Below are 20,881 nucleotides of genomic sequence, written 5' to 3'. Positions count from 1 at the left end.
TTTTAAATTTAAATTGGAAACCTCCGTGTATACTAGGGGAGGTCTTAGCGGCTCTTAACGATTGTAACACTGTTGCAATACCAGAGAAAATGTGTAGGTTGGATAAATACTTTTGCGGTACCCGGCGAGTACTGACGTTTTTCCTATACCTAAGAGATTAACTGAAATTGTTAACTAAGGAGTGGGATAGACCCGGTGTGCCGTTCTCACCCCCTCCAATATTTAGAAAGATGTTTCCAATAGACGCCACCACACGGGACTTATGGCAAACGGTCCCCTAAGGTGGAGGGAGCAGTTTCTACTTTAGCTAAGCGCACCACTATCCCGGTGGAGGATAGCTGTGCTTTTTCAGATCCTATGGATAAAAAAATTAGAGGGTTACCCTAAGAAAAATGTTTGTTCAACAAGGTTTTATATTGCAACCACCTTGCTTGCATCGCGCCGATTACGGCTGCGGCAGCATTTTGGATTGAGTCTCTGGAAGAGAACCTTAGTTCCGCTACGCTGGACGGACATTACGGACAGGCTTAGAGTCCTTAAACTAGCTAATTCATTCATTTCGGAGGCCGTAGTACATTTAACCAAACTTACGGCTAAGAATTCAGGATTCGCCAATTCAGGCACGTAGGGCGCTGTGGCTAAAATCCTGGTCGGCTGATGTAACATCTCTAAGTCCAAAATAATTAATATACCTTTCAAGGGGCAACTTTATTTGGGCCCGGTTTGAAAGAAATTATCGCTGACATTACAGGAGGTAAGGGCCACGCTCTACCTCAAGACAAAGCCAAAGCTAAGCTAGACAGTCTAATTTTCGTCCCTTTTCAGAATTTCAAAGCAGGTGCAGCATCAACTTCCACTGCACCAAAACAGGAAGGAGCTGTTGCTCGTTACAGACAAGGCTGGAAACCTACCAGTCCTGGAATAAGGGCAAGCAGGCCAGAAAACCTGCTGCTGCCCCTAAGACAGCATGAATCCGAGGGCCCCCGATCCAGGACCGGATCTAGTGGGGGGCAGACCTCTCTCTCTTAGACCCAGGCTTGGGCAAGAGATGTCCAGGATCCCTGGGCGCTAGAGATCATATCTCAGGGATACCTTCTAGACTTCAAATTATCTCCCCCAAGAGGGAGATTCATCTGTCAAGGTTGTCAACAAAACCAAATAAAGAAAGACGCGTTTCTACGCTGTGTACAGATCTTATTATTAATGGGAGTGATCCAATCGTTCCGCGGTCGGAACAAGGACAAGGGTTTTACTCAAAACCTGTTTGTGGTTCCCAAAAAAGATGGGAACTTTCAGGCCCAATCTTGGATTTAAAGATCCTAAACAAATTCCTAAGAGTTCATCGTTCAAAATGGAAACTATTCGGACAATCTTACCCATGATCCAAAAGGGTCAGTACATGACCTCAGTGGATTTTAAAGGATGCTTACCTTCACATACCGATTCACAAAGATCATTACCGGTTATCTAAGGTTTGCCTTCTTAGACAGGCATTACCAGTTTGTAGCCCTTCCTTTCGGATTGGCTACGGCTCCAAGAATCTTCACAAAGGTTCTGGGTGCCCTTCTAGCGGTTCTGAGACCGCCGAGGGAATTTCGGTAGCTCCGTACCTAGACGACATTCTGATACAAGCTTCAAGCTTTCAAACTGCCAAGTCTCATACAGAGTTAGTTCTGGCATTTCTAAGGTCGCATGGATGGAAAGTGAACGAAAAGAAGAGTTCTCTCTTGCCTCTCACAAGAGTTCCTTTCTTGGGGACTCTTATAGATTCTGTAGAAATGAAGATTTATTCTGACCAGAAGACCAGATTAACAAAGCTTCTAAATACATGCCCGTGTCCTTCATTCCATTCAACTCCCGTCAGCTAGCTTCAATGCATGGAGGTGATCGGCTTAATGGTAGCAGCAATGGACATAGTACCCTTTGCACGCCTACATCTCAGACCGCTGCAATTGTGCATGCTGAGTCAGTGGAATGGGGATTACTCAGATTTGTCCCCCACAACTGAAATCTGGATCAAGAGACCAGAAACTCTCTTCTATGGTGGCTTTCTCGGCCAACTCTGTCCAGGGGGAATGCCGTTCAGCAGGCCGGACTGGGACAATTGTAACAACAGACGCCAGCCTTCTAGGTTGGGGCGCTGTCTGGAATTCTCTGAAGGCTCAGGGACATGGAGTCAGGAGGAAAGTCTCCTGCCAATAAACATTCTGGAATTGAGAGCAGTTCTCAATGCCCTTCTAGCTTGGCCCCAGTTAAAGACTCGGGGGTTCATCAGGTTTCAGTCGGACAACATCACGACTGTAGCTTACATCAACCATCAGGGAGGGACAAGAAGCTCCCTAGCAATGATAGAAGTATCAAAGATAATTCGCTGGGCAGAGTCTCACTCTTGCCACCTGTCAGCAATCCACATCCCGGGAGTGGAGAACTGGGAGGCGGATTTCTTGAGTCGCCAGACTCTTCATCCGGGGGAGTGGGAACTTCATCCGGAGGTCTTTGCCCAAATACTTCGACGTTGGGGCAAACCAGAGATAGATCTCATGGCGTCTCGCCCAGAACGCCAAAACTTCCTCGCTACGGATCCAGATCCAGGGATCCGGGAGCGGTTCTGATAGATGCTTTGACAGCACCTTGGAACTTCAGGATGGCTTATGTGTTTCCACCCTTCCCGCTGCTTCCTCGATTGATTGCCAAAATCAAACAGGAGAGAGCATCAGTGATTCTAATAGCGCCTGCATGGCCGTGCAGGACTTGGTATGCAGATCTAGTGGACATGTCATCCTGTCCGCCTTGGTCTCTACCTCTAAGACAGGACCCTTCTGATTCAGGGTCCATTCAACATCAAAGTCTAACTTCTCTGAAGCTGACTGCTTGGAAATTGAACGCTTGATTTTATCAAAACGTGGTTTTTCTGAGTCGGTTATTGATACCCCTGATACCAGGCTAGGAAGCCTATTACCAGAAAGATTTACCATAAAATATGGCGTAAATACCTATACTGGTGTGAATCCAAAGATTACTCCTGGAGTAAGGTTAGGATTCCTAGGATATTGTCTTTTCTACAAGAAGGTTAGAAAAGGTTTATCGGCTAGCTCATTAAAGGGACAGATTTCAGCTCTGTCCATCTTGTTACACAGGCGTCTGTCAGAAAATTCAGACATCCAGGCCTTTTGTCAGGCTTTAGCTAGGATCAAGCCTGTGTTTTAAAACTGTTGCTCCGCCATGGAGTTTAAACTTAGTTCTTACGTTTTACAGGGTGTTCCGTTTGAACCCCTTCATTCCATTGATATAAAATTGTTATCTTGGAAAGTTCTATTTTTAATGGCTATTTCCTCGGCTCGAAGAGTCTCTGAGTTATCAGCCCTACATTGTGATTCTCCTTATCTGATCTTTCACTCAGACAAGGTAGTTCTGCGTACTAAACCTGGGTTCTTACCTAAGGTTGTATCTAACAGGAATATCAATCAAGAGATTGTTGTTCCATCCTTGTGTCCAAATCCTTCTTCAAAGAAGGAACGTCTTCTACACATCTGGATGTAGTTCGTGCCCTCAAGTTCTACCTTGCAGGCAACTAAAGATTTTCGCCAAACTTCTTCCCTGTTTGTCGTTTATTCTGGACAGAGGAGAGGTCAAAAAGCTTCTGCTACCTCTCTCTCTTTTTGGCTTAGTAGCATAATACGTTTAGCCTATGAGACTGCTGGACAGCAGCCTCCTGAAGAAAATTACAGCTCATTCCACTAGAGCTGTGGCTTCCACTTGGGCCTTAAGAATGAGGCCTCTGTTGAACAGATTTGCAAGGCTGCAACTTGGTCTTCGCTTCATACTTTTTCCAAATTTTACAAATTTGACACTTTTGCTTCTTCGGAGGCTATTTTTGGGAGAAAGGTTCTTCAGGCAGTGGTTCCTTCTGTATAATGAGCCTGCCTATCCCTCCCGTCATCCGTGTACTTTTTGCTTTGGTATTGGTATCCCAGAAGTAATGATGACCCGTGGACTGATCACACATAACAGAAGAAACATAATTTATGCTTACCTGATAAATTCCTTTCTTCTGTTGTGTGATCAGTCCACGGCCCGCCCTGTTTTTAAGGCAGGTACATATTTTTTAAATTATAATTCAGTCACCACTTACCCCCTTGGCTTCTCCTTTCTCGTTGGTCTTTGGTCGAATGACTGGGAGGTGACGTAGAGGGGAGGAGCTATATAGCAACTCTGCTGGGTGAATCCTCTTGCACTTCCTGTTGGGGAGCAGTTAATATCCCAGAAGTAATGATGACCCGTGGACTGATCACACAACAGAAGAAAGGAATTTATCAGGTAAGCATAAATTATGTTTTATATATATATATGTGCAGAAGTTCAAGAGCTGTTGATGCTGGAGATGCCATTAACACATTTGTCTGCATTTTAAGATCAGTACTTTGAAAGTAAACAGCTGTTTAAATATAATACAAAAGGTAGATATTACCTTCATCTCTTTTGCGTTTGTTGGTCTCAGCATTAGATGATGTAATTCCCAGAATTCCACTAATTGAGTAAGAGGATCCTGCAGAGTCTGTACTTACTGAGGAGACCTGAGTCACTGATCCTGTAGAAGCTATGTAAGGTATAGAAAAAATACATCCTAGGTTATTTCAAAGGAATACTTAGGACAGTTTAAATCTATTGAAATTATAAGAATAATGTTAAAATGGATTACAAACTGATGCATGTTTAAAGGGACAGTCTAGGCCAAAATAAACTTTCATGATTCAGATAGAGCATGTAATTTAAAACAATTTTCCAATTTACTTTTATCACCAATTTTGCTTTGTTTTCTTGGTATTCTTAGTTGAAAGCTTAACCTAGAAGGTTCATATGCTAATTTCTTAGACCTTGAAGGCCACCTCTTTTCAGAACGCATTTTAACAGTTGTTCACCACTAGAGGGTGTTAGTTCACGTATTTCATATAGATAACACTGTGCTCGTGCACATGAAGTTATCTGGGAGCAGGTACTGATTGGCTAAACTGCACATCTGTCAAAAGAACTGAAATAAAGGGGCAGTTTGCAGAGGCTTAGATACAAGATAATCACAGAGGTTAAAAGTATATTAATATAACTGTGTTAGTTATGCAAAACTGGGGAATGGGTAATAAAGGGATTATCTATCTTTTAAAACAATAACAATTCTATTGTAGACTGTCCCTTTAAAGTAACAAATAATCATTAAATGTTACTAAATTTTGGAAGATATTTTTTTCTCTGTATTAAAGGGATATGAAAACAAAAAAAATCTTTTGTGATTCAGACAAAGCAATTTTAAAAACTTTCCAATTTACTTCTGTTATCAAATTTGCTTTGTTTCCATGATATTCTGTGTTGAAGAGATACCTAGGTAGACATCTGGAGCACTATATGGCTCTTGCTAATGGATAACATTCTTGCAAAACTGCTGCCATATAGTGCTCCAGAAATGGCTCGGCTCCTAAGCTTATGTCCCTGCTTTTCAACAAAAGATACAAATGGAACACAGAAAAATTGATGATAGAAGTAAATTAGAAAGTTGTTTAAAAATGCTTTCTTTATCTGAATCATGAAAGAAACATTTTGGGGTTTATATCCCTTTAAGTCATGATATAATACTATGGTCTCAAATGTTTTGTATGCTAAATGTAAGCCCTATTAGTTTACAAAGCAAACATTATCCATAAAACCTTTTTGGTAAAGGAAAGCAGAAATCAAATAATTCTCCAAGAGACATTGGGGGGTAGTTATCAAGCCGTCTACTTTTCTGGCTTCGCCGGCCCAATACGTCCGCCTAAGCTCGCCTACCTTCGCCGCCGCGGACCTTGAATACGTTCGCCTAAGTTATCAAATAAAGCTGTCAAAAAGCCACGGGGCGATGAGCAGCGGACTGTGACAGTTATCACTCATCCGATCTCGCTGCTCTTCGGCTTTTTCCCAGCTTTATTGCTAGCCTGTCACTAAGCACCCACACTAAACTACACTGTTCTATCCCTATACCGGCGCCCCCGGAGCCTCCCGCAACTAAATAAAGTTACTAACCCCTAAACCGCCGCTCCTAGACCCTGCCGCAACTCTTATAAATGTATTAACCCCCTAAACCGCCGCTCTAGACTCTGCCGCAACTCTTATAAATGTATTAACCCCTAAACCGCCGCTCCTAGACCCCTGCCGTAACTCTTATAAATGTATTAACCCCTAAACCGCCGCTCCTAGACCCTGCCGCAACTCTTATAAATGTATTAACCCCTAAACCGCCGCTCCTAGACCCTGCCGGCAACTCTTATAAATGTATTAACCCCTAAACCACCGCTCCCGGAGCCCACCGCCACCTACAATATTACCTGGTAACCCCCTATCCTGCCCCCCCTATACCGTCGCCCTCTATAATAAAATTATTAACCCCTAAAACCGCCGCTCCCCTGAACCCGCCGCAACCTATATAAACCTATTAACCCCTATCCTGCCCCCCCCTACCACCGTCGCCACCTATAATAAATTTATTAACCCCTATCCTGCCCCCCACTACGACGCCGCCACTGTAATAAATTTATTAACCCCTAAACCTAAGTCTAACACTAACCCTAACGCCCCCCTAACTTAAATATTAATTAAATAAATCTAAATAATATTTATATTATGAACTAAGTTAATCCTATTTAAAACTAAATACTTACCTTTAAAATAAACCCTAATATAGCTACAATATAAATAATAATTATATTGTAGCTATCTTAGGATTTATTTTTTATTTTACAGGTACCTTTCAATTTATTTTAACTAGGTACAATAGCTATTAAATAGTTATTAACTATTTAATAGCTTACCTAGCTAAAATAAAGAGAAATTTACCTGTAAAATAAATCCTAACCTAAGTTACAATTACACCTAACACTACACTATACTTTAATACATTATTCCTATTTAAAACTAAATACTTACCTGTAAAATAAACCCTAATATAGCTACAATATAAATAATAATTATATTGTAGCTATCTTAGGATTTATATTTATTTTACAGGTAACTTTGTATTTATTTTAGCTAGTTAGAATAGTTATTAAATAGTTAGTAACTATTTAATAACTACCTAGCTAAAAGAAATACAAAATTACCTGTAAAATAAATCCTAACCTAAGTTACAATTAAACCTAATACTACACTATCATTAAATTAATTAAATAAACTACCTACAAATAACTACAATTAAATACAATTACATAAACTAACTAAAGTACAAAAAATAAAAAAGCTAAGTTACAGAAAATAAAAAAATAAGTTACAAACATTTTAAAAATATTACAACAATTTTAAGCTACTTACACCTAATCTAAGCCCCCTAATAAAATAACAAACCCCCCCAAAATAAAAAAAATGCCCTACCCTATTGTAAATTAAATAAAGTTCAACGCTCGTTTACCTTACCAGCCCTTAAAAGGGCCATTTGTGGGGGCATGCCCCCAAAAGTTCAGCTCTTTTGCCTGTAAATGAAAAATACAACCCCCCCAATATTAAAACCCACCACCCACATACCCCTAATCTAACCCAAACCCCCCTTACAAAAACCTAACACTAATCCCCTGAAGATCATCCTACCTTGAGTCGTCTTCACTCAGCCGAGCAGCGATGGAACCCAAGTGGACATCCGGACTGGCAGAAGTGATCATCCAAGGGGCGCTGAAGAAATCTTCCATCCGATGAAGTCATCATCCAGGCGGCGCTGAAGAAGTCTTCGATCCGGGCGATGTCATCTTCCAAGCCGGGTCTTGAATCTTCCTTCCGCCGCCGCGGAACATCCTTCTTCACCGACGGACTACGACGAATGAAGGCTCCTTTAAGGGACGTCATCCAAGATGGCGTCCCCCTCAATTCCGATTGGCTGATAGGATTCTATCAGCCAATCGGAATTAAGGTAGGAAAAATCTGATTGGCTGATTCCATCAGCCAATCAGATTCAAGTTAAATCCGATTGGCTGATCCAATCAGCCAATCAGATTGAGCTTGCATTCTATTGGGCTGTTCCGATCAGCCAATAGAATGCGAGCTCTATCTGATTGGCTGATTGGATCAGCCAATCGGATTGAACTTGAATCTGATTGGCTGATGGAATCAGCCAATCAGATTTTTCCTACCTTAATTCCGATTGGCTGATAGAATCCTATCAGCCAATCGGAATTGAGGGGACGCCATCTTGGATGACGGTCCCTTAAAGGAGCCTTCATTCGTCGTAGTCCGTCGTTGAAGAAGGATGTTCCGCGGCGGCGGAAGGAAGATTCAAGACCCGCTTGGAAGATGACATCGCCCGGATCGAAGACTTCTTCAGCGCCGCCTGGGATGATGACTTCATCGGATGGAAGATTTCTTCAGCGCCCCTTGGATGATCACTTCTGCCGGTCCGGATGTCCACTTGGGTTCCATCGCTGCTCGGCCTGAGTGAAGACGACTCAAGGTAGGATGATCTTCAGGGTATTAGTGTTAGGTTTTTTGCAAGGGGGGTTTGGATTAGATTAGGGGTATGTGGGTGGTGGGTTTTAATGTTGGGGGGGTTGTATTTTTCATTTACAGGCAAAAGAGCTGAACTTTTGGGGGCATGCCCCCACAAATGGCCCTTTTAAGGGCTGGTAAGGTAAACGAGCGTTGAACTTTATTTAATTTACAATAGGGTAGGGCATTTTTTTTATTTTGGGGGGGTTTGTTATTTTATTAGGGGGCTTAGATTAGGTGTAAGTAGCTTAAAATTGTTGTATATTTGTAAAATGTTTGTAACTTATTTTTTTATTTTCTGTAACTTAGCTTTTTTTATTTTTTGTACTTTAGTTAGTTTATGTAATTGTATTTAATTGTAGTTATTTGTAGGTAGTTTATTTAATTAATTTAATGATAGTGTAGTATTAGGTTTAATTGTAACTTAGGTTAGGATTTATTTTACAGGTAATTTTGTATTTCTTTTAGCTAGGTAGTTATTAAATAGTTAATAACTATTTAATAACTATTCTAACTAGCTAAAATAAATACAAAGTTACCTGTAAAATAAATATAAATCTTAAGATAGCTACAATGTAATTATTATTTATATTGTAGCTATATTAGGGTTTATTTTACAGGTAAGTATTTTGTTTTAAATAGGAATAATATATTAAAGTATAGTGTAGTGTTAGGTGTAATTGTAACTTAGATTAGTTTTTATTTTACAGGTAAATTTCTCTTTATTTTAGCTAGGTAAGCTATTAAATAGTTAATAACTATTTAATAGCTATTGTACCTAGTTAAAATAAATACAAAGTTGCCTGTAAAATAAAAATAAATCCTAAGATAGCTACAATATAATTATTATTTATATTGTAGCTATATTAGGGTTTATTTTACAGGTAAGCATTTAGTTTTAAATAGGATTAATGTAGTTAATAATAGAAATGTTATTTAGATTTATTTAATTAATATTTAAGTAAAGGGGGCATTAGGGTTAGTGTTAGACTTAGGTTTAGGGGTTAATAACGTTATTATAGAGGGCGGCGGTATAGGGGGGGCAGGATAGGGGTTAATAGGTATAATGTAGGTGGCGGTGGGCTCCGGGAGCGGCGGTTTAGGGGGTAATAACTTTATTTAGATGCGGCGGTGTAGGGGGGGACAGATTAGGGGTGTTTAGACTCGGGGTACATGTTAGGGTGTTAGGTGCAGACATCTCCCATAGGAATGAATGGGATGTCTGTCAGCAGCAAACTTGTACTTTCGCTATGGTCAGACTCCCATTGATTCCTATGGGATCCGCCGCCTCCAGGCTGGCGCTTTGAAAACCAGGTACGCTGGGCCGTAAAAGTGCCGAGCGTACCTGATAGTTTTTTGATAACTAGCAAAAGTAGTGAGATTGTGCCGCACTTGTGTGCGGAACATCTGGAGTGACGTAAGAATCGATCTGTGTCGGACTGAGTCCGGCGGATCGAAGCTTACGTCACAAAATTCTACTTTTGCCGGTCTCGAGCCTTTGATAACTAAGGCGTATCAGCTTCGACACAAATACGCTGCGGAATTCCAGCGTATTTGAGGTTGACGGCTTGATAACTAGGCCCCATTAAATTCATATATTTTCTATCACACATATAAAAGAGCAATATTTGAGAATGATTAAAAAAAAAGATCCAAAGTCAAAATTAAAGTGTTAAATAATTCAGATAGAGCATGTAATTTAAAGGGACAGTCTAGTCAAAATTAAACTTTCATGATTCAGATAGGGTATGCTATTTTAAACAACTTTCCAATTTACTTTTTATCTTCAAATTTGCTTTGCTCTCTTGGTATTCTTTGTTGAAAGCTAAACCTATGTAGGCTCATATGCTAATTACTAAGACCTTGAATGCCGCCTCATATATCAGTGCATTTTGACAGTTTTTTCACAGCTAGACACTCACTGGCTGTTAAAAAAAAAATGGTAATGTGGATGAGACTAAGCGCCAGGATCTGTTATAGATACTACATGCTGCACACATATTACAGTTCAGAACACATATATATAGATGTAAATGGGACTCTTATATGATAAACACAGGGTGCTTATCCAACTAAAGTTGATTTAGTATTATACCACGAAACCTATCTGTCTCTGAGCCAGTAAGTTATAGACTATTCATTGATTTGATACATGTTATTGGCAAGAATACAAGCTACAGGTTATTCCCATGTAGTTTTATGATCATTCAGCTAATACGGGTTAGATCATTCCCGGTAAAGCTCACTATTCAACAACAAGTTTGGATTTGAACTAATCTTCGTTGTTTACATACTTTCAGCTACAAATATAGTCCTGATCAATTTTCTGACCACAGGCTATGTCACATAAACTCGCTATAGAGTTAGTTCTTACATCAATTCCGATCGAGCTTTCATGTTAACCAATGCTAACGGGATTCTGATTGGCTGATGAGACACACACATGGTTTGATATACAAACCTAGTCTCTAGTGGACCAATCAGAACCTGTTTAGCGCAAGTCTCCAAGCCAATTGAAAACAAGTGCTAATGGGCTGAATCCGCACTTGATCTCGATCGGATGAGATATTAATACAATTAACTCTAGTCTCTACACTATCAAAGAGACTAGACCATTCAGTATAGATAACCCTAAGGTTAATTTATATACTTATAAGACCGAGAGGTCATGCCACTTGGATAAACATAGTTGGGTGCCATGACAACGTATCAACTTCCGGGTTGCAATTTCCGGTTAAGCAGTCGTCCACATCACGCTAACCAACATTATTTCCAGTATTTAAAGCTGCCAACAATCTAATTATACCAGTCTTGATAAAGGCCTATACTGTGGCCGAAACGCGTTGACCAGAGCTGGTAAGCAGATTTTTATTACCCCTTACTATATCTGTACAATCTACACTATTTTTTAACCGTTTACAGGCACCTCCAGGAAGGATTTGGATGAAACTACAAACATTTGGACCCACTCAGCATTTCATCTAGACCCATCAGAGGATCACCATCATCAAACTACAAGTTTGTTTATAACCACTCATTTAATTGGATTATTCATTATTATTTTTAAACTTTGACTCTTTCACACTTTGACATTATTATATTCATCATTTTATTCACATGGGATATTGACACTGACTCACTTTCATTTAATCTTTTTTTGAGCTCCCACAGCAATTCAGAGATTACAGTTACAGTATAAGCTATGTTTTGCATCATAGATCCATGATTCTTTCAACACATTTTAAAGTAATTGATTGCTATTGCTATTTTATTCTACTGAGTTTTATTTAACTGCATTTTAAGGCTTAGGGCGAGTCTCTGAATTCATGACCTCTGCCTTTTACTAGGTGCTTTGCACACTACCTACCACATTGTTAAAAAAAAACTCCCATAAGTCCCACTCTTTTGGTGGACAATAAAACCCCATAGGCATAAACATACAAAGGTTTGTAGACTTAAGTAGATTTAAAGAAGATTCCTTTAAAAAAAATCAAAATGCCCTCCTTTAGGTGAAACACAGAAAAAAAAAGAAAAAAAAGGAGAACACAAAACCAATAGATACCAAAGGAGACAAAGAGGTGAAGGAGGAACACACAACCAGTAGAGACAAAGAGGGGAAGGAGGAGCACACAACCAGTAGAGACAAAGATAGGAAGGAGGAGCACACAACTAGTAGAGACAAAGAGGTGAAAGAGGAGCACACAACCAGTAGAGACAAAGAGGGGAAGGTGGAGCACACAACCAGTAGAGACAAAGAGGGGAAGGAGGAAAACACAACCAGTAGAGACAAAGAGGAGAAGGAGAAACAAACAACCAGTAAAGACAAAGAAGGGAAGGGGGAGCACAAAACCAGTAGAGACAAAGAGGAGAAGGAGGAACACACAACCAGTAGAGACAAAGAGGAGAAGGAGAAACACACAAACAGTAGAGACAAAGAGGGGAAGGAGGAGCACAAAACCAGTAGAGACAAAGAGGGGAAGGAGGAACACAAAACCAGTAGAGACAAAGAGGAGAAGGAGAAACACACAAACAGTAGAGACAAAGAGGGGAAGGAGGAGCACAAAACCAGTAGAGACAAAGAGGGGAAGGAGGAGAACACAACCAGTAGAGACAAAGAGGTGAAAGAGGAGCACACAACCAGTAAAGACAAAGAGGGGAAGGAGGAGCACACAACCAGTTGAGACAAAGAGGGGAAGGAGGAGCACAAAACCAGTAGAGACAAAGAGGGGAAGGAGGATCACACAACCAGTAGAGACAAAGAGGGGAAGGAGGATCACACAACCAGTAGAGACAAAGATGAGAAGGAGGAACACACAACCAGTAGAGACAAAGAGGGGAAGGAGGAGCACACATCCAGTAGAAACAAAGAGGGGAAGGAGGAGCACAAAACCAGTAGAGACAAAGAGGGGAAGGAGGATCACACAACCAGTAGAGACAAAGATGAGGAGGAACACAAAACCAGTAGAGACAAAGAGGGGATGGAGGAGCACACAACCAGTAGAGACAAAGAGGGGAAGCAGGAGCACACAACCAGTAGAAACAAAGAGGGGAAGGAGGAGCACACAACCAGTAGAGACAAAGAGGGGAAAGAGGAACACACAACCAGAAAAGACAAAGAGGAGAAGGAGGAGCACACAACCAGTAGAGACAAAGAGGGGAAGAAGGAACACACAACAAGTAGAGACAAAGGGGACGATTTATCACCGCCAAAATTGGGCCGTATACCCCTGTTTCCACGCGAGCCTGAGGCGTACGCCTCCTCTGAGGCGGCAGACATCAATCCACCAAATCTCATATGATCGGGTTGATTAACGCCCCCCTACCAGCGGCCGATTGCCCATGAATCTGCAGGGGGCGGCATTGCACAAGCAGTTCACCAGAACTGCTTGTGCAAAGATAAATGCCGACAGTATATGCTGTCGGCATTTATCGATGTCTGGCGGACATGATTCCCTACAGCGGATCATGTCTGCCAGACACTTAATAAATCGCCCCCAAAGAGGTAAAGGAGGAGAACACAATCAGTAGAGATAAAGAGGTGAAGGAGGAGCACACAACCAGTAGAGATAAACAAGGGAAGGAGGAACACAGAACCAGTAAAGTAAGGAAAAACTTACTAAGGCTTTTTATAAAAACTGTTTCACTTTATTATCTAAAGAATGCAAGGTAACTCACTGAACATTTTTTAATTAAACTATTTATATCAAACTATTTTTATGTAAAAGCATATGGCACAACAAATTTACAGGGACATAGTACTCAAAGTCATATTTATTCCATCTAAATATTACACTTTTCAAAATATGTTGCAATCTTTTTTCTTCATTTTGAAACATATTCTTGAGCTGCCCATTTAAATTCATTATAGGAGAGTTTGGTCAAAATGTCTAATCGATATGCTTCTTCAAAGCATTATTCACAGGTCTACAAATAAAATTAATAGTTTAAAATCAAGGGTGAAACTATTGTAGAAGCCTAAAAAGTAGATTTCAATGGCCAAATTTCTAGCTCTGCTAGAAGTAAGCTTGTAAGCTTTTTGCACGTGTTGTATAGTGCTTTTATTACAAGTTAAAAGTAAACAGTTTTCGCTTGTGCGCTAACCCACAGTGCGTAAAAAGCTGAATTGAGAATATCTTATTCTCAAGTGCGCTAACTTGTCATGAAAGAATGTTCTAATTACTCATAAGTAAATATTTCTATATATATCTTATGTTATTTGGTACAATATATATCTATACCTGTGTGTGTATATATATATATATATATATATATATGTATATACAGTATATATATATACAGTATCTCACAGAAGTGAGTACACCCCTCAAATTTCTGTAAGTATTTTATTATATCTTTTCATGTGATAACACTGAAGAAATGACACTTTGCTACAATGTAAAGTAGTGAGTGTACAGCCTGTATAACAGTGTATGTGTGCTGTCCCCGCAAAATTACTCAACACACAGCCATAAATGTCTAAACCGTTGGCAACAAAAGTGTGATTTGTAAAAAATAGCAAAAAAAGCGACCACGTGTGTGCCCGTTCAGATTGCACACTCGCTGACATGAACTTCTTGAGTTTACGTTAATTCTCTGTGTTTCTTGTAATCTAAATACCAATTTCCAAAAATCCTTCCTTAGTGGGTGCCTACGTCATAAAAAGAACGTACCTTCCAAATGTCAGGTTCCTAGGTTAAACAGTTTGAGCTGGGCGTTAATGAGTCAGTAAGTCATTCAGTCAGTCAAGACTTCTTCTTTAATATATATAGATATTATACAAACACACACATACATCATATATATATTTATATTATATATATAAATGTATATATTACATAACATACATCTGTGTGTATTTTTAAAGACATTTTTGGTGAATTCCTTACATTATTTGTAAATGATGGATGAAGATACTTATATACTATAGAAACTGCTCTGACAAATCTAAAATAGCAATCAAAAGAAAATAACAGTATATAGAAAACTAGCAGGTAAGCAGCAGCAAATGCCTTTTTCCCCTTTAGTGTAGATCTTATAGTTGGAAGGTAACTAACTAAAGTATTGCTTCAGTGAGTCCTTTGTATAAAATTCATCATGCTGACCCTGCTAAGTCCCTAAAGGGAGGAACAAATAAGTCCTTGGCACTACACAGAATGCTAAATAGGATGAAGGTATAAATCTTCCATCCTTTTGGGGAAACCCTTTTAAGAAGGATTACAGAGACAAGACCGCATTGTACTGATCTGTGATCATTCATTTGCATCTTTAAAGAGGAGCAAAGTTAAGGGTCTTCCAGGGCCACACCATGCAATAAGCTCACAGCAGCAACAGTTATTTGTCTTTATACACAGATGGTTGATTCCTCTAATTTAGCCTCTTGACTGCCAGAAAGTGCTGCGTTGCATTGCTCAATCTTTCTTCCAGTCCTACATAAAATAATAAGTTGCTGTACCAAGACAAATACGGAAAAGCAACAGCAAAGCATCGGATTCCATTACTCATCAACAATACCATGTTCTACCATGTTGTTTTGTAACTGACATTTTTAGTTTGTAAATCATTTTAGTTTTGTTGACAAATTGATTTAACTCAAATAGTTACTCCATAGCCAGTGACTACATATTAAAGGGATAGTCTAGTCAAAAATAAACTTTCCTGATTCAGATAGAGCATGCAATTTTAAGCAACTTTCTAATTTACTCCTATTGTCAATTTTTCTTCATTCTCTATGTAAGCTAAGGAGCCGGCCCATTTTTGGTTCAGAACCTGGGTAGCGCTTGCTGATTGGTGGCTACATTTAGACACCAATCAGCAAGCACTGCCCAGGTGCTAAACAAAAATGGGCCGGCTCCTTAGCTTATATTCTATCTTTTTCAAATAAAGATACCAAGAGAACGAAGAAAAATTGACAATAGGAGTAAATTAGAAAGTTGCTTAAAATGGCATGCTCTATCTGAATCATGAAAGTTTAATTTTGACTAGACTATCCCTTTAACAGTGTGCAATTCACTTAGAATATATAACAGGTATGGACTCTTGTCTTAAAGGATTAGAGAAAGCTGATGAGCAATTTAGTACATTTTGTTAGTGATAAAATAATGTTTTTTTATCAATGTTTATTAGGTAACATGTACATTTGATTTATTACTTAAAGGGACAAGTCAAAATTAAACTTTAGAGATTTAGATAATGTAAATTTAAGAGACTTTTCAGTTTACCTCTATTATTAAATTTACTTTCTTCCCTTGGTATCCTTTACTGAAAAGCATACATAGGTAGGCTCACGAACAGCAATGCACCTCTGGGAGCTAGCCAATGATTGATGGTTACCCACATAATGTCATTGACTCACTAGATGTGTTTAGCTAGGTCCCAGTAGTCTATTTCTGCTTTGGAGTTGACTTGTACTATGTGTTTAACACCTAGTTTGCAAGCAATAGCACACTTGTATGCACTTTTATGTCCCTTTAAATCTAATTGTCGTCTTTCTAATGTGACAATAAAATTGTGGGTTTTGTGACATCTGAGAACTAACAGCTTTTGTCATCATATCAGCAACAGATATTATATGTCACAATGAAATAGGTACTCCAGAGATGTCTTGGCCTTATGAGGACCTCCAGTCCCTAGTTTTTACAACATATCGCTACATCATTGATATAAAAAAAAAGCTTCCAATCGATGTTAACATTGTATGCTTCTGTTAACCCAGATATTTGTGCTTATTAATTATAACAATTGCACAGATATACAGCAAAGCAAATGAATGAACTTGCTTTATTATTCTGACTTTAAATTAAAGGGACATAAAATCCAAATAATGTTCTTTCATGATCCAGATAGAGCATACGATTTTAAACAAGTTTTCCAATTTACTTCTATTATCACATGTTCTACGTTTTCTTTTGTTGAAAATCAGGGATGTAAGCTAAGGAGTGTGCATGCGTCTGCAGCACTATGTGGCAGCAGTTTTGAAACAATGTTATACCTTAACAAGAGTACTAGATGGCAGCACAATTTCCTGTCATGTAGTGCTTCGGGCATGTGCACGCTACCTACTTGATATCTCTTCAACAAAGAATAACATGAGAACAAAAGCAAATTTTATAATAGAAGTCATTTGGAAACATTTTTAAAATTGTATTCTCTATCTCAATAATAAAAGCAACATTTTGGGTTTGATGTCCCTTTAAGAAATATGGAGCTTTACAAAGTGGGATAAAAACTGATATGTTTTACCCCATTTACTGCCAGAGAAAGGAGCTTAACATTGCTACACAGTTGCAACTCTCTCCGGTAGCAGAAAGATTAAATAAGATAGGAAATGTTATAAAAATTTCATTTGCATCCTCAGTTTTCTTAATCTAATTAATACCATTAACCATCATGGACCCAAATAATTAAATATTCAAAAAAGCATTATTAAATATACCTTTTGTGGACTATTTGAGTATCCTGGTAATGTATATACATGCCTTATTTCCCTACTAACAATTACTTTTACTGTTTTCCCTTGATTTTAAGTTTAATGTCCCTTTAAGGATTTATACTGGATAGGGAAGACAGACTTCCTAAGTTTTACATGGTTAAAGGGATATTGTACTGTAAATTTTGTTTTGCCTTAATGTGTTTCCAATTACTTGTTTATACCTGCTGCATATTATTAAATGTCGATTATCAATCTTTTTTTATTTTTGCTCTTGAAATAGCTATATGAGATCACAATCCATAACAAATAGAGATATCATAAGCAAGAATTCTCTTTCTACATGTTCAGTTAATTTACATTTTTAAGAACAATGAGTGGTGCAATGAGCAGAATATTTGTTTTAAATACAATATAAAAACCTGCACTAGTAATTGGCATAAATGCATAGCTGGAATAGCAAGTCGTTGGAAACATAGTAAGACAAAATGCATTTTACAGTACAGTATCCCTTTAACCATGTAACACATGTTAAGCAGTCTGTTCTAGCCCTTCAATATCTTTCCTTAAAGGGACATTCAACTCAAGATTTATTACCTCCTATAAAATGTTAGTTAGCATAGTGAAAAAAACTTTGCAGTGGACTTTCATTATTTATATTTCCTGTTTTTTTCTTTAATTTCAATCTGAAATGTATTGTTTTTCAATTCACAAGAAGCTGAAATTATTATTATTATTATGTATTATTATCAGGTATTTGTAGAAATGCATTGGATTTCATTTGTTTGGCTCCTGACACTCCTGTGTGCTACATACTGTAGTGACAAGTATGATAAATTCATGTACATCCTTATTTGGTCACAGGAAAAAAGGTAAGACAAACAAGAAGTTTTTAATAAAGTATTTTCATCAAAAAAATAGATATATATGTTGCGGTTAAAATAAGAAATTGGTTAATCCTAGCATTACCCAGGTAAACCTGACATTACCCAACATGATAAATCTTCTTAGAGTGCATCGAGTCACTGCATCAAACATATATACAATGCACTGTAATTCACACATCTTCACTATATTTTTTTCCTCCGCCTGGGGGGTTCATGGGGGTAAAGCCCCTCTTGTAAACCTTATTCCCTAAGGTTCACTTGGGGTGGATGCCAGAGGATCGGTGGGTCGCCTAAATTGAACCCCCCAGGCAGAGGCAAAAAAATAGTGTAGATGAGGGAATTAGATTACATCGGGCTTTACCCACAGCCACTTGGGTAATGTCAGATTTAACTGGGTAATCCTATGATTACCCAGATTTCTTACTTTACCCATAACATATATATATATATATATATATATATATATATATATATATATATATATATATATATACTGTATATATATATATATATATATATATATATATATATATATATATATATATATATATATATTATAAATATAAATTCTCCTAGCAAACTCTTTTAAAATACAGTGAATTATTTCTGCTCAATATATGGAAAATATAAATATTTAGGATCCATTTAACTTGCTGGTAAAATGTGTAATCATAAGACAGCAGCTTCCACAAGATGGCTGCGGCGGAATGTAGAGAACTGAAATAAATTATCAATATTTAAAACAAAAATATAAATGTAAGAATCTATTATGCAAATGTCCTATTGAGTTATAGGTATAATTCCACAAATAAGAGACATGATACTGTAGTTTTTCCTAAGCTGAAACCATCAATTGAAGTATATAGCCTAGGGTAAAGTTCCTGATAATTTAAGAAAAACAAATTAAGTTTAAGAACTTTTCCCACCTCCCTACTCAATACTGCGAGTGCACAAAAAAAAAAAAGACTGTTATGATGAAAGGGGGAAAGCTCGTTTAAACTACTTACTGGCTAATGATGCATAAAATGTTATGAATAAGTATCTACTTTTTGATTTATTACTTTAATTATCCAACATACCAAAGTCCCCCGTTAGCATTTTTGGTGTAGATTTCAATTTTCTGTCTCAGGGTAAAATCTATTTATCATAATAATCAGTAAAATACAAAACCTTTTAACAGTATTTATAAAATTAATTTACCATGTTCAGCCCCTGGAGAATGACAAAGGAGTTGTATTAGTATCTGTGTGCTGAAGTGTTTTATGCAAAATGATCTATCCAAAAGAATAATTAAATGTACCTAAAATATATTCTTTTATCACATATACAAAACATGTTTCCTCTCACCTATGCTGTGATTGGACGGTGGAACTTGCTGGTTTGTTGGCTGTTGGACTTTTGTTCTGATGATCCTGTACATAAAAGGAAGCAACAATTATTAAATTTATTAATGCGGCTATTTTTAAGCAATGGTATCATTACTAAAATAATAGATTTGTTCAGTTATAGGAAAAGGATTGATATGATGGATGAAAATCTTAGAAAAAAACATTTGGTCTTGTAGGAAAGGGACAATGCAAAATCAGATTAACTAGTTAAATATAATGTTTACTTAAACTATAGATACTGAACAATTAAGTTCCATAAAGGTTGGATCCAAGTACTATGTGCAGAATCATGTAAAATATTTAGAATGTTAGAAAAACTCAGTTGACAAAGATAGTGCCCAATCAGGGTTGGTCTGTTTAAGCTCTTATTTGCTCTAACCAGATAAAATCAAATCCCCGTGATGCTGGAGTGTATCACTCTAACCTCATTAAAAATGTAAAGTCCAGCACAGAAATACAAGACAACTGCACTCTGAATTGGAGAAACAGCAAACCCTAGATATACGTTTTGGCCTTAATTAGCCTCGTCAGTGATGTGCAACTGATTGCTCTAGGCAAACTGGGCAAGAGATCCAAGAGTTATTTGCATATAGAAAGAGTGTTAGTGAATCCTTGAGGGATCAGCTGTACCTCACTGATATGGTACAGCAAGGTCATGAAGATCTTCAGGGGTTAGATGTTTCCTTATTCAGTGACACAATAGCTGATTTGATGAACATATAGGCAAATGTGGCTTTGTGACTGGTACAGGTGAGCTTAAACATATTTCAACCTACCACTGTAGTATATGTTAAGCTGTGTTTATTCTTGTTGATATCTTTTTTAAATTTGAACATGTATATGAATAAAAGTAATATAATATTTTATGTTGCTGTGCTGGTATATATTTTCATCATTAGAGCTAAAATGTCAATAGTCACCATTATTTTAATCTGTTTTATAAATGGCAGCAATACTCAATACAAGTTAAATTGGCTTGGTCAGTGTAAAACAATATGACAAAATACAATTTTACAATCTAAATAGACTGGTATGATAACCATGTCAAAATTAGTATGGAAATGTTATGAACCTTAAATATTTCACTTTCAACTGATTTTACTATTAACAAATAAGAGTTATGTTGTAATGACCACTAGTATCCTAAATTGTGTTGGGGTCAAATCACCCCAAAATTTCAAGTGCAATAT

The 20,881-nt window shown here is 37.9% G+C and overlaps 1 protein-coding gene across 1 annotated transcript in view; it reads right to left on the bottom strand.

The window, feature by feature from the left end:
- PAX5 (paired box 5) overlaps nt 1-20,881 on the bottom strand; it is a 328,473-nt gene that overhangs the window by 254,579 nt on the left and 53,013 nt on the right. Inside the window, 2 exon segments of the mRNA XM_053700643.1 lie at nt 4,469-4,597; nt 19,651-19,715. Of these exon segments, the coding sequence (XP_053556618.1) occupies nt 4,469-4,597; nt 19,651-19,715 (194 nt within the window).

This window comes from Bombina bombina, chromosome 2, assembly GCF_027579735.1.
Source record: "Bombina bombina isolate aBomBom1 chromosome 2, aBomBom1.pri, whole genome shotgun sequence".
Classification (NCBI taxonomy): Eukaryota; Metazoa; Chordata; class Amphibia; order Anura; family Bombinatoridae; genus Bombina; species Bombina bombina.
This window is presented reverse-complemented; position numbering and strand designations above follow the sequence as displayed.